This window comes from Bombina bombina, chromosome 6 (genome assembly GCF_027579735.1).
Source record: "Bombina bombina isolate aBomBom1 chromosome 6, aBomBom1.pri, whole genome shotgun sequence".
Classification (NCBI taxonomy): Eukaryota; Metazoa; Chordata; class Amphibia; order Anura; family Bombinatoridae; genus Bombina; species Bombina bombina.
The window spans coordinates 1062783196-1062796475 of record NC_069504.1 but is presented as its reverse complement, the minus strand read 5'-3'; the positions used below and the strand labels follow the sequence as shown (position 1 = coordinate 1062796475).

Genomic DNA, 13280 nt, shown 5'->3' with positions numbered 1-13280 from the left:
TAGTAGGAACACAGGTGTCTTTCTACTAACAATGCAACTTGAAACATTGTTGCAGGTGGAATGGACATAAACCGCCAGATGACTCAAAAGTGGGGGAAAAATCTAGGGTGTAAATAAATACAAGTAGGTCAAAGATTTGAAATTCAATATCAGGGAAATTCTGTACTATAAGCAAGATAGCATTTAAAAAAATGACTGTCTCTCTAAAATTGTAATTTTGATTCATGTCTTCAAGGGGACACAGCAGTACCTAATCCATTAGAAGGTGATTCTGTTAATTAATATAACATGTATTGTACAAGTGCACTTTTTATTTTGCTAGAGATCAGTCACATAATTCTACTTTTTAAACACCACACCTTTTGTGTATAAACAAACTGACTGTAACCAATCACAGAATATGTTTCATGAGGATACAGAATTAACTGTTATTTCAAAACAATTAAGTATTAAGAGGGCCTGAAAGTCAAAATTAAGATTTGTAAATAAAAACGTATATAGATATGCATAGAAACGGCACTATATGGCAGCAGTATTTGCAAGAATCTATACAATTGTTACATTGTTGCAAATACTACTGCCCTATAGTGCACCTGGGCATGTATAGATACAAAGAGAAAAATAACCAAGATAATTAATTAAATTTGATAATGGAAGTAAATTGGATTTTTTTAATTGCATACCCTATATGAATCATAAAAGTTTAATGTTGACGATCATGTTTTTTAGGACCCTTTTAAGATGTGTGCTGCGATTGGAAGAAGCAGCCACTTGTGCCTGGAAATGATTGGTGAAATCAAGAGTTATTGATTTTAAGTGGAATATTTTGTTGATTGCCTTTAGCAAGATAAATGCACAACGTTTATGCTTTACAAATGAATAAAATATGCTCATTTGTTTGTTGTTAAGCTTCTCTGTGTAAAAAAATGTAATTAACATCCTTCACACCCTTAGGTTCATGAAGACGCCAGATGAGATTATGAGTGGGAGGACAGACCGTTTGGAACACCTGGAATCTCAGGAGCTGGATGAACAGATATATCAAGAGGACGAGTGCTGATAGTAATCTCCCACTGTGCATTAACTACAGGAGGGTACAGAAGCTGTGCTGTACAAGAAGAGGCAAAGAGAGGACCTATCTTGTGGGTGAATATCGTCCTCCACACTGGAAGTCTGCCTTGCACTAGGGTATTGGGGACATGATTTGGGCTGTGTGGAATGTACTGGTTGAGCAATAAGGCTTTTGGATTCATCATGGAGATATATAAAGAAACAAAGTGAATAATGCAAGGCTTGTGCAGTACAGCTGAGACGCAGTTATTTTCAGTGGGATGGATGAGCAGGATACTTATGGGGAAAGGACCTCTGAGTGTTTGCATATATAATGACATATATCAATCACTGGAAATGTGTCCCATCAGCAACTGATAACAATTTACAGTTGGACAACCCTTATTTGTTCCATGTTATCTATTCCAGGGCTAGACATTGTGTGTGTGTGGGGGGGGGTAATTATTTTTCGTCACCTCATCAAGATGCTGTATTTGCACTAGAGACAATAAATCTTCACCTTGAGACATCACGTTTAGCCTTTTGACGCATCTTCAGCCTTTGATGCCATTTCCTGTTTTATCATCTAAATCAATGGTTTCTATATCTCTTGTGAGCTCACATTTTCATACCAAATCTACTGTCATGTAGTTCAGCGGAACTGTTATACTCGATGAAATTTCTTGATCTTTGGCTCATCCTGAATTGCCATTATTAAACATAAAAAAAAACCTAAAAACTTTTATTTTCTCAAAGAGAACTTTTAATAAAATAACTTAGATGTTTTGGTGGAGTGAACTATCTGACAACGAAGGGACACAATGTATATCATTTTATTTTAGTCACAAGTTTTTTTGTTTTTAACAGTTGATCGTTCTGTAAACAATAATATCTTTACTTCACTGTGCCACTAAAGGATGAGTCTGCAGATTTATTCTGTATGTGTTTGTGTGTTTTTTTTTTTTTTTAATTCTTTGGTTCTGGGTTTGCATTGTTTATTATCAAATGAACATGTGGGGAAATAAAAATATCTTTTTAACAAGAACAAATTCAATAGAAAAGTGTCTGACATTTTAAACACATCTCCAAGGATATTCTTTCGCAAACTTTTTAATATGGTGCATTTTTACATTCCAGTGCATTAATAGAATTAGAAAATACAAGCGACATGGCCTGGATTCACAAACGCTTATGAGGTTGCCAAGTGGTCTCCTGTAAATGCCAAGGCCATGTTTGAAGCTCATGATGTGTCTCGCTACCTATATTTTCCAGCATTTCATCAGTGAGCGTTTTTGCTATTCACATCTACAGTAGCGTCATATCTCGCAACGGAAGCAATAAATACAACCGCATAGGAAATACAGAAAACAATTTATGAACATTTTTCTAATTGTAAAATATTCATGGCTGTTTTGTTATGGTAAATTAGTCTTGTTGGATAGTGGGCAAGATTTTTCACCTCGCAGTCGTATCTTGTGACAAAGTTATCTTTTTTTTTTTAGTTTGTTTTTATTTCTCTTTTATTGTTTAAGGGATATGAAACCCAAACTTTTTCTTTCATGATTCAGAGAATACATTTTTTAAGGTTCCAATTTACCTCTATAATCATAATCACAATATTATCATTCATTCATAATCATAATTCTTTGTTGACGAGATATCTGGATAGGTAGCGTGCACATTTCTGAAGCACTACATGGCAGGAAATATTGGTCCCATCTAGTGCGCTTGCTAATGTATAACATTCTCGCAAAAATGCTGCCATATAGTGCCGGGAAACTTGCACACGCCTGAGCCTACTTCCTGCTTTTCAACAAAGGATAACAAGAAAACAAAGAAAATTTGAGACAAGAAGTAAATTGGAAAGTTGTTCTATCTGAGTCATGAAAGAAAAATGTTGGTTTTCAGTCCCGTTAAGCCTCCTTACTTTTTTTTTTGGATATGTTTGAGTGGACTGTTTTTGTTTGTTTTACATAAATGGAAAGTAAAGTAAAAAATTTTAATTATTAATATAGTACAACTTGCTCATATTATCTAATTTGCTTCATTCTCTCTGTATTCTTTTTTTCGAAAAGCATAACTAGCTAGGTTTAGGAGCAGCAATGCATTACTGGGATCTAGCTGCTGATTGGTGGCTGCACATATATATGTCACTTGTCTTTGGATCACCATATGTGTTCAGCTAGCTCCCAGTAGTGCATTGCTGCTCCTGAGCCTTCCTAGTAATGCTTTGTAACAAAGGACTCCAAGAGAATGAAACAAATTAGATACTATTAGTAAATTGGAAAGAAACATTGGGTTTCATGTCCTGTAAGGTTTTGATGTCATTTAGTGATGGTGACATCCCTTACTAAGAAACTATGCACCAAGAAGTGAACAGTTTCTTACAAGATAGATGTTCCTCCCTTGTTAATAATTGAGCTGAACTCGCAGGGTTTTCCCCCCAGAAGATATTCATTTCACAAACGAAAAGCATAACTAGCTAGGTTTAGGAGCAGCGGTATTAATGCATCTGAGCCATTGGCCGTTCATTGACTAGTCAATTTATTTATACGTTAATTTGTAACGGCAATCCAACACATCAGTAGATTCACTGGATTTTATCATCAGTCAACACAATAGCATTAGTGAAATTCCTCTGTGCCTGAAGCTTTGTGATTATTTCAAAATACATAAAATGTCACTTTCTATATAGGAGGAATTAAGTGCAGGGTTGCAAAAGCTAATCTGTTTTTTCATTTGTAATATTGCCAGCTATACATGCTGATCTTCTAAACACATATATATATATTCACCTATAGATTACTTACGTTATATTAGAAAGAGCTTTTTTAATAAATCCTTTGTTTTTTGTGTTGTCTGTTCAAATAGAAAATAAGTTTGTAAAAATATACTTTATGCTTACCTGATAAATGTATTTGTTTCATGGCGGCGAGAGTCCATGATTCATCATTCCTGGGAATTATACTCCTGACCACCAAGAGGCCCGGTTTCCCCTCAAAGTACAGTGCTTGTCAGAGGGATGTATGTGGGGTATGGTTTGTGAACCTTTCATATTTGGTCGCAGGGGCTTGTATTTTGCCTCCCTTTATGGATCTACAATAATCTCCTATTCCATAACCTCTGCTGATAAGTTTCAGTACTGGTTTGGCTGTCTGCTGCTTGTTTGCTAGTGGACAAGTGTCTTTTGGTAAGTATCATTTATTAAACATATTAGACACTCCATAGCTATCTTATGGGCACTTTTTAGTTTGTGTATATATTTGCTAATATATATGGCCCTGCGACAGAATCCTTTACACTATTCCCTTGCTGTTTTGCGCATCGGCATATAGGTTTATGATTGTTGCGGTTGCGCACGTCGGGTTAGCGCACATCCCTTTAGTCTTTCTGTAGTTCTTTTCGCAGTTAACGCATGTTGAATTATTGCACAATCGTCCTTGACATTGCACACATCAGGTTTTTGGCATGCTAAATTCCTTATAGCTGTTTCCCCCCCCACGCATTAGTTCTTTCTGATGAGCGTTATCTGCCTTTCAGATGTTCTGCTTTGTTTTACAGTTCGGCTTTGCGTGCTTTGTATATGTGAGTTTATTTAAAAAGCTTCTTAGGAGGGGGTAAGTAGTTTCCATTCCTTAAGAGTTTTTAAATTGAGTTATAGTGTTTATTGCATTGCTTTGCCATATGCTATAAAAGAGCAGTCTGATTTTGTCCCTAAATCTCTTAACACCTTTATACCATTTTTAGGTGTGCTTATTGTAAAAAGCAGAGAACTGCCCTTTCCAGTTCATTTATGTGACTCATGTGTTTAGAATTATTAATTATTATTATCATTTATTTGTATAGCGCCGCCAAATTCTGTAGCGCTGGGTACAGTGATAGGGGTATACAATGACAAGGACTTGTGATAAAATACAAAACATAACAAAACTGAACAAATCTAGCACAGAAGAAAGAGGGCCCTGCTCCGGAGAGCTCACAGTCTACAGGTTAGGGTGCAGAGACATAAGGTTGGGAGTAGCTTGTCACATCGGTTGTAGTTGCAGCAGTGAGTCGGGCAGTTCATGTATTAGTTTGGTTAGGATGAGAGATGGAGGAGAGATGGTAAGCCTCTCTGAATAGGTGAGTTTTCAAGGAGCGTCTGAAGCTACACAAGGTTGGAGACAGTCTTATGGAGCGGGGTAGAGAGTTTCAGAGGACAGGAGCAGCACATGCAAAGTCTTGGAGATGGGAGTTGGACGTAGAGATAACAGGAGTGGAGAGACGTAGGTCAGAGGTTGATCGAAGAGGACGGGATGGGGAGTATTTCACGATGAGAGAGGAAATATAGTTGGAAGTTAGACTGTTGAGTGCTTTGTAAGTTAGAGTTAATACTTTAAATTGTATTCTGGAGTGTATGGGGAGCCAGTGTAGAGACTGGCAGAGCGGAGCAGCTGATGTAGATCGGTGACGTAGGTGGATGAGTCTAGCTGAAGCATTCATAATAGATTGGAGGGAGGAGAGGCAGTGTTTTGGAAGGCCATTTAGATGTAGATTGCAATAATCAATGCGTTACAAAATGAGGTAATGAATAAGTATTTTTGTAGTTTTTTTGAGTAAGGAAGGGACGAATTCTGGAAATGTTGCATAGGTGTGAACGGCAGGATTTGGTAAGTGCTTGTATATGTGGGTTGAATGTGAGTTCTGAGTCAAGTGTGACCCCAAGACAGCGGACCTGGGGTGAGGTGTTGAGAATAGAGTCTCCAACCATCATAGAAATGTCAGGTGTTGGATGTCTCGAAGAGGGGGGAATAAGAAGCAGCTCAGTTTTGAGTTGGAGGTAGTGTGAAGACATCCAAGAGGAAATTGCAGAGCAGAGAGGCAGTTGGAAATCTGGTTGATTAAAGAGGGAGCGATATCAGGAGAGGAAAGATAGATTTGGGTATCATCAGCATATAAGTGGTACTGGAATCCAAAGGAGGCTATAAGTTTTCCAAGGGAGGATGTATAGAGAGAGAACAGCAAGAGACCCAAGACAGAGCCTTGCAGTACTCCAACTGAGAGAGGCATAGGATCACAAGATATGTTGTTAAAGGAAACTGAAAACGAGCGGTTTGAGAGATATGAAGCAAACCAGGAGAGGGATGTGTCTTGGATGCCAAATGAATGTAGTATTTTTAGGAGGAGAGGATGGTCAACTGTGTCAAAGGCAATGGACAGGTCAAGAAGAATTAATAAGGAGTAGTGGCCTTTTGCTTTAGCTGATAACAGGTCATTTGTTACTTTAGTAAGAGCGGTTTCTGTTAAGTGTGTTTAGGGCTGAAACCAGATTGTAGTGGATCAAGTAAGGAGTTTGTTGTGAGAAAACACAATTTATGCTTACCTGATAAATTTATTTCTCTTGTGGTGTATCCAGTCCACGGATCATCCATTACTTGTGGGATATTCTCATTCCCAACAGGAAGTTGCAAGAGGACACCCACAGCAGAGCTGTTATATCCTCCCCTCACTACCACATCCAGTCATTCGACCGAAAACAAGCAGAGAAAGGAGAAACCATAGGGTGCAGTGGTGACTGTAGTTTAAAATTACCTGCCTTAAAATGACAGGGCGGGCCGTGGACTGGATACACCACAAGAGAAATAAATTTATCAGGTAAGCATAAATTGTGTTTTCTCTTGTAAGGTGTATCCAGTCCACGGATCATCCATTACTTGTGGGATACCAATACCAAAGCTAAAGTACACGGATGAAGGGAGGGACAAGGCAGGTACTTACACGGAAGGTACCACTGCCTGTAAAACCTTTCTCCCAAAAATAGCCTCCGAAGAAGCAAAAACAGAATTTATGTTTACCTGATAAATTACTTTCTCCAACGGTGTGTCCGGTCCACGGCGTCATCCTTACTTGTGGGGATATTCTCTTCCCCAACAGGAAATGGCAAAGAGCCCAGCAAAGCTGGTCACATGATCCCTCCTAGGCTCCGCCTACCCCAGTCATTCGACCGACGTTAAGGAGGAATATTTGCATAGGAGAAACCATATGGTACCGTGGTGACTGTAGTTAAAGAAAATAAATTATCAGACCTGATTAAAAAAACCAGGGCGGGCCGTGGACCGGACACATCGTTGGAGAAAGTAATTTATCAGGTAAACATAAATTCTGTTTTCTCCAACATAGGTGTGTCCGGTCCACGGCGTCATCCTTACTTGTGGGAACCAATACCAAAGCTTTAGGACACGGATGAAGGGAGGGAGCAAATCAGGTCACCTAAATGGAAGGCACCACGGTTTGCAAAACCTTTCTCCCAAAAATAGCCTCAGAAGAAGCAAAAGTATCAAACTTGTAAAATTTGGTAAAAGTGTGCAGTGAAGACCAAGTCGCTGCCCTACATATCTGATCAACAGAAGCCTCGTTCTTGAAGGCCCATGTGGAAGCCACAGCCCTAGTGGAATGAGCTGTGATTCTTTCGGGAGGCTGCCGTCCGGCAGTCTCGTAAGCCAATCTGATGATGCTTTTAATCCAAAAAGAGAGAGAGGTAGAAGTTGCTTTTTGACCTCTCCTTTTACCGGAATAAACAACAAACAAGGAAGATGTTTGTCTAAAATCCTTTGTAGCTTCTAAATAGAATTTTAGAGCGCGAACAACATCCAAATTGTGCAACAAACGTTCCTTCTTTGAAACTGGTTTCGGACACAGAGAAGGTACGATAATCTCCTGGTTAATGTTTTTGTTAGAAACAACTTTTGGAAGAAAACCAGGTTTAGTACTTAAAACCACCTTATCTGCATGGAACACCAGATAAGGAGGAGAACACTGCAGAGCAGATAATTCTGAAACTCTTCTAGCAGAAGAAATTGCAACTAAAAACAAAACTTTCCAAGATAATAACTTAATATCAACGGAATGTAAGGGTTCAAACGGAACCCCCTGAAGAACTGAAAGAACTAAATTGAGACTCCAAGGAGGAGTCAAAGGTTTGTAAACAGGCTTAATTCTAACCAGAGCCTGAACAAAGGCTTGAACATCTGGCACAGCTGCCAGCTTTTTGTGAAGTAACACAGACAAGGCAGAAATCTGTCCCTTCAGGGAACTTGCAGATAATCCTTTTTCCAATCCTTCTTGAAGGAAGGATAGAATCTTAGGAATCTTAACCTTGTCCCAAGGGAATCCTTTAGATTCACACCAACAGATATATTTTTTCCAAATTTTGTGGTAAATCTTTCTAGTTACAGGCTTTCTGGCCTGAACAAGAGTATCGATAACAGAATCTGAGAACCCTCGCTTCGATAAGATCAAGCGTTCAATCTCCAAGCAGTCAGCTGGAGTGAAACCAGGTTCGGATGTTCGAACGGACCCTGAACAAGAAGGTCTCGTCTCAAAGGTAGCTTCCAAGGTGGAGCCGATGACATATTCACCAGATCTGCATACCAAGTCCTGCGTGGCCACGCAGGAGCTATCAAGATCACCGACGCCCTCTCCTGATTGATCCTGGCTACCAGCCTGGGGATGAGAGGAAACGGCGGGAACACATAAGCTAGTTTGAAGGTCCAAGGTGCTACTAGTGCATCCACTAGAGCCGCCTTGGGATCCCTGGATCTGGACCCGTAGCAAGGAACTTTGAAGTTCTGACGAGAGGCCATCAGATCCATGTCTGGAATGCCCCACAGCTGAGTGACTTGGGCAAAGATTTCCGGATGGAGTTCCATCGCTAGGGAACTCCTTGTTCCCCCCTGATGGTTGATGTACGCAACAGTTGTCATGTTGTCTGATTGAAACCGTATGAACTTGGCCCTCGCTAGCTGAGGCCAAGCCTTGAGAGCATTGAATATCGCTCTCAGTTCCAGAATATTTATCGGTAGAAGAGATTCTTCCCGAGACCAAAGACCCTGAGCTTTCAGGGATCCCCAGACCGCGCCCCAGCCCATCAGACTGGCGTCGGTCGTGACAATGACCCACTCTGGTCTGCGGAATGTCATCCCTTGTGACAGGTTGTCCAGGGACAGCCACCAACGGAGTGAGTCTCTGGTCCTCTGATTTACTTGTATCTTCGGAGACAAGTCTGTATAATCCCCATTCCACTGACTGAGCATGCACAGTTGTAATGGTCTTAGATGAATGCGCGCAAAAGGAACTATGTCCATTGCCGCTACCATCAACCCGATCACTTCCATGCACTGAGCTATGGAAGGAAGAGGAACGGAATGAAGTATCCGACAAGAGTCTAGAAGCTTTGTTTTTCTGGCCTCTGTCAGAAATATCCTCATTTCTAAGGAGTCTATTATTGTTCCCAAGAAGGGAACCCTTGTTGACGGAGATAGAGAACTCTTTTCCACGTTCACTTTCCATCCGTGAGATCTGAGAAAGGCCAGGACTATGTCCGTGTGAGCCTTTGCTTGAGGAAGGGACGACGCTTGAATCAGAATGTCGTCCAAATAAGGTACTACAGCAATGCCCCTTGGTCTTAGCACAGCTAGAAGGGACCCTAGTACCTTTGTGAAAATCCTTGGAGCAGTGGCTAATCCGAAAGGAAGCGCCACGAACTGGTAATGCTTGTCCAGGAATGCGAACCTTAGGAACCGATGATGTTCCTTGTGGATAGGAATATGTAGATACGCATCCTTTAAATCCACCGTGGTCATGAATTGACCTTCCTGGATGGAAGGAAGAATAGTTCGAATGGTTTCCATCTTGAACGATGGAACCTTGAGAAACTTGTTTAAGATCTTGAGATCTAAGATTGGTCTGAACGTTCCCTCTTTTTTGGGAACTATGAACAGATTGGAGTAGAACCCCATCCCTTGTTCTCTTAATGGAACAGGATGAATCACTCCCATTTTTAACAGGTCTTCTACACAATGTAAGAATGCCTGTCTTTTTATTTGGTCTGAAGACAACTGAGACCTGTGGAACCTCCCCCTTGGGGGAAGCCCCTTGAATTCCAGAAGATAACCTTGGGAGACTATTTCTAGCGCCCAAGGATCCAGAACATCTCTTGCCCAAGCCTGAGCGAAGAGAGAGAGTCTGCCCCCCACCAGATCCGGTCCCGGATCGGGGGCCAACATTTCATGCTGTCTTGGTAGCAGTGGCAGGTTTCTTGGCCTGCTTTCCCTTGTTCCAGCCTTGCATTGGTCTCCAAGCTGGCTTGGCTTGAGAAGTATTACCCTCTTGCTTAGAGGACGTAGCACTTTGGGCTGGTCCGTTTCTACGAAAGGGACGAAAATTAGGTTTATTTTTTGCCTTGAAAGGCCGATCCTGAGGAAGGGCGTGGCCCTTACCCCCAGTGATATCAGAGATAATCTCTTTCAAGTCAGGGCCAAACAGCGTTTTCCCCTTGAAAGGAATGTTAAGTAGCTTGTTCTTGGAAGACGCATCAGCCGACCAAGATTTCAACCAAAGCGCTCTGCGCGCCACAATAGCAAACCCAGAATTCTTAGCCGCTAACCTAGCCAATTGCAAAGTGGCGTCTAGGGTAAAAGAATTAGCCAATTTGAGAGCATTGATTCTGTCCATAATCTCCTCATAAGGAGGAGAATCACTATCGACCGCCTTTATCAGCTCATCGAACCAGAAACATGCGGCTGTAGCGACAGGGACAACGCATGAAATTGGTTGTAGAAGGTAACCCTGCTGAACAAACATCTTTTTAAGCAAACCTTCTAATTTTTTATCCATAGGATCTTTGAAAGCACAACTATCCTCTATGGGTATAGTGGTGCGTTTGTTTAAAGTGGAAACCGCTCCCTCGACCTTGGGGACTGTCTGCCATAAGTCCTTTCTGGGGTCGACCATAGGAAACAATTTTTTAAATATGGGGGGAGGGACGAAAGGAATACCGGGCCTTTCCCATTCTTTATTAACAATGTCCGCCACCCGCTTGGGTATAGGAAAAGCTTCTGGGAGCCCCGGCACCTCTAGGAACTTGTCCATTTTACATAGTTTCTCTGGGATGACCAACTTGTCACAATCATCCAGAGTGGATAATACCTCCTTAAGCAGAATGCGGAGATGTTCCAACTTAAATTTAAATGTAATCACATCAGGTTCAGCATGTTGAGAAATGTTCCCTGAATCAGTAATTTCTCCCTCAGACAAAACCTCCCTGGCCCCATCAGACTGGGTTAGGGGCCCTTCAGAAACATTATTATCAGCGTCGTCATGCTCTTCAGTATCTAAAACAGAGCAGTCGCGCTTACGCTGATAAGTGTTCATTTTGGCTAAAATGTTTTTGACAGAATTATCCATTACAGCCGTTAATTGTTGCATAGTAAGGAGTATTGGCGCGCTAGATGTACTAGGGGCCTCCTGAGTGGGCAAGACTCGTGTAGACGAAGGAGGGAATGATGCAGTACCATGCTTACTCCCCTCACTTGAGGAATCATCTTGGGCATCATTGTCATTGTCACATAAATCACATTTATTTAAATGAATAGGAATTCTGGCTTCCCCACATTCAGAACACAGTCTATCTGGTAGTTCAGACATGTTAAACAGGCATAAACTTGATAACAAAGTACAAAAAACGTTTTAAAATAAAACCGTTACTGTCACTTTAAATTTTAAACTGAACACGCTTTATTACTGCAATTGCGAAAAAACATGAAGGAATTGTTCAAAATTCACCAAATTTTCACCACAGTGTCTTAAAGCCTTAAAAGTATTGCACACCAAATTTGGAAGCTTTAACCCTTAAAATAACGGAACCGGAGCCGTTTTGAACTTTAACCCCTTTACAGTCCCTGGTATCTGCTTTGCTGAGACCCAACCAAGCCCAAAGGGGAATGCGATACCAAATGACGCCTTCAGAAAGTCTTTTCTAAGTATCAGAGCTCCTCTCACATGCGACTGCATGCCATGCCTCTCAAAAACAAGTGCGCAACACCGGCGCGAAAATGAGGCTCTGCCTATGCTTTGGGAAAGCCCCTAAAGAATAAGGTGTCTAAAACAGTGCCTGCCGATATTATTATATCAAAATACCCAAATAAAATGATTCCTCAAGGCTAAATATGTGTTAATAATGAATCGATTTAGCCCAGAAAAAGTCTACAGTCTTAATAAGCCCTTGTGAAGCCCTTATTTACGATCGTAATAAACATGGCTTACCGGATCCCATAGGGAAAATGACAGCTTCCAGCATTACATCGTCTTGTTAGAATGTGTCATACCTCAAGCAGCAAGAGACTGCTCACTGTTCCCCCAACTGAAGTTAATTGCTCTCAACAGTCCTGTGTGGAACAGCCATGGATTTTAGTGACGGTTGCTAAAATCATTTTCCTCATACAAACAGAAATCTTCATCTCTTTTCTGTTTCTGAGTAAATAGTACATACCAGCACTATTTCAAAATAACAAACTCTTGATTGAATAATAAAAACTACAGTTAAACACTAAAAAACTCTAAGCCATCTCCGTGGAGATGTTGCCTGTACAACGGCAAAGAGAATGACTGGGGTAGGCGGAGCCTAGGAGGGATCATGTGACCAGCTTTGCTGGGCTCTTTGCCATTTCCTGTTGGGGAAGAGAATATCACCACAAGTAAGGATGACGCCGTGGACCGGACACACCTATGTTGGAGAAAGTATCAAATTTGTAGAAATTTGAAAAAGTATGAAGCGAAGACCAAGTCGCTGCCTTGCAAATCTGTTCAACAGAAGCCTCATTTTTAAAGGCCCAAGTGGAAGCCACAGCTCTAGTGGAATGAGCTGTAATCCTTTCAGGAGGCTGCTGTCCAGCAGTCTCATAGGCTAAGCGTATTATGCTTCTTAGCCAAAAAGAAAGAGAAGTTGCCGAAGCCTTTTGACCTCTCCTCTGTCCAGAGTAGACAACAAACAAAGAAGATGTTTGACGAAAATCTTTAGTAGCTTGTAAGTAAAACTTTAAAGCACGAACCACGTCCAGATTATGTAAAAGACATTCCTTCTTCGAAGAAGGATTAGGACACAAGGATGGAACAACAATCTCTTGATTGATATTCTTGTTAGATACCACCTTTGGTAAAAACCCAGGTTTGGTACGCAGGACTACCTTATCAGAATGAAAAATCAGATAAGGAGAATCACATTGTAAGGCAAATAACTCGGAGACTCTACGAGCCGAGGAAATAGCTACCAAAAAAAGGACTTTCCAAGATAAAAGTTTGATATCTATGGAATGAAGAGGTTCAAACGGAACTCCTTGAAGAACCTTAAGAACCAAATTTAAGCTCCATGGTGGAGCAACAGGTTTAAACACAGGCTTGATTCTGACTAAAGC

At 41.0% G+C, this 13280-nt stretch overlaps 1 protein-coding gene across 4 annotated transcripts in view; it reads left to right on the top strand.

Moving 5' to 3' along the window:
* Positions 1 to 1984, top strand: part of ETV6 (ETS variant transcription factor 6) — a 185415-nt gene extending 183431 nt beyond the window's left edge. For all 4 annotated transcript variants that reach the window (XM_053718919.1, XM_053718918.1, XM_053718920.1 and 1 more), the window contains one exon: positions 955 to 1984. In XM_053718919.1, coding sequence (XP_053574894.1) covers positions 955 to 1060 — 106 coding nt within the window. In that variant the 3' untranslated portion in view covers positions 1061 to 1984. The remainder of the gene's footprint in view (positions 1 to 954) is intronic.
* Positions 1985 to 13280: the final 11296 nt, after the last annotated feature.